The following is a 1,698-nucleotide window of genomic DNA, read 5'->3' as shown; positions in this document are numbered from 1 at the left end:
AGGGCAAGCCCAAAGGCAAGCCGAAGGGCCCGCCGAAGCCGGCCCCGCCGCGCCCTGCGCCGCCCCCGCCCTGACAGCGAGGGCCTGTGAATGCTTAGTCAGCACACACCGCCGCGCCGCGGGCCCTTCCCCCGCCCGCCCATGCGCCGCGATGCACGGCCGCGCCCGCTGCGATGCCGTGGACGAGATGCAAGTCGAGGCGCTCTTGCTCGGTGGCCACGCAGCGGCGCCTGAGCGCATCTGCCGCATGTGCTTCGACAGTGCCGTGGCGCCCGGCGACCGGCTGCTCGCGCCCTGCCGGTGCCGCGGCACGATGAAGTACGTGCATGCGTCGTGCCTCGACGAGTGGCGCGCCAAGTCGCGGCGCACCGACTCGGCTCGGGCCTGTGAGCAGTGTGGCGCGGCGTACCGGCTGCGTGTGACGCCGGCGATGTGCCTGCTGGGCTCGCGTCTCGTGCGTCTCGTGCTGACCGTGGCCCTGTGCCTCGCGCTTGCGCAGGGCGCGGGCGTCCTTGCGCGTATGGCGCTGCAGCGCGCGGAGCCTGGCCTGTTTGGGGCCATGCACCCATGGGCGTTGCAGTCGGTGTCGTACGAGCCCAGCGCTGATGCCCAGCCGTCGGCGCTGCCGCCCATGGAGCGCGGAGCCGACGGCCTCTCGATGCTGTGGGACGACCTGCTCGGTCCGGTAGACGAGACGGAGATGCCGTCGGACACGTACTTGTATCTCACGGGCCTCGCGCAGCCCATCGTCCTCTTGCAGGCCGTGCAGGGCATGCTGCAGCGGGCGCTCGAGATGCTCGTGCGTGCGCGCTTCTCGTGGCCCTGGCAGCGTGTTGTCACCGTGCATAGCTCGCCTGCCGGTGCGGCCGGACCCCGCGCGCCGCCGCCGCTATGGCGGCATGCGCGCCTGTACGAGCACACACTCGGACTCGCGCTCGTCGGCCTGACCATGAACTTTCACACGGTCGGCTTCGTCTCGTCGCTGAGCGTCCTGTACACGGGCCTCCCGTTCGTGGCGGTCGCCATGTATCCTACCGGGGAGCGCGCGGCCCAGGCAGCGGTCGTGTGGGAGAGCGACCACTGGCTCGGCCCCCTGCTGCTCGTGATCGTCTTGTGGGGCCTCGTGCGCACGTTGGTGGTGGTCTTCGAGCAGCTGTCGTTCCTAGGGCACTACGTTGTGGCCCATACGCCGCGCCTCGTTGCCGACTATGGCGAGGCGGGCGCTGCGCCGAGGCCCTGGCCACACGCCGCGCCGCGCCTGTCTTGGACGCAGTGGGCTCTGCAGCGCATGCTACGGGGCCACGCGGCGGTGCGCGACCTCACTGACCCGCGGTTCGTGTGGATGCTGGCGCAGGCGGGCGACTAGGGACCATAGCTATAGTACAGAGGGACGAGCGTTTTCCTTGCCATGCAAAGGCGCTGCGCTGACCTTGCTGGGCGGCTCGGGCGACGACAGATTGAGCAGCGAGCTCGCCCAGCTCGGCATATTTTGGGCGGACGCCTGCTGCAGCGCCTGGGCGGAGCGGGTGCGCGACGGCGCAAAGAGCGTCGTGGGCCGCGTCGCAAACGGCGTCGATGGAGCCTCGTGCGTGGACGCTCCACGCTGCCGCGGGACCTGCGGCGTCGCGCGGCGCACCGGCTCGGCGCGTGAGCGCCGCGGCCGCCGCGGCGTGGCATGCACAGGCGCGGCTGCCACGG

At 71.5% G+C, this 1,698-nt stretch overlaps 1 protein-coding gene across 1 annotated transcript; it reads left to right on the top strand.

Moving 5' to 3' along the window:
- Nucleotides 1-151: 151 nt before the first annotated feature.
- On the top strand, nt 152-1,366 carry MSY001_3513 (uncharacterized protein; the record flags this gene model as incomplete). The annotated part of the gene is made up of 1 exon (XM_018885407.1): nt 152-1,366. One exon carries the CDS (start codon nt 152-154, stop codon nt 1,364-1,366), a length of 1,215 nt encoding a protein of 404 aa, XP_018741970.1.
- Nucleotides 1,367-1,698: the final 332 nt, after the last annotated feature.

Source organism: Malassezia sympodialis, genomic scaffold, assembly GCF_000349305.1.
Source record: "Malassezia sympodialis ATCC 42132 genomic scaffold, msy_sf_45, whole genome shotgun sequence".
Classification (NCBI taxonomy): Eukaryota; Fungi; Basidiomycota; class Malasseziomycetes; order Malasseziales; family Malasseziaceae; genus Malassezia; species Malassezia sympodialis.
This window is presented reverse-complemented; position numbering and strand designations above follow the sequence as displayed.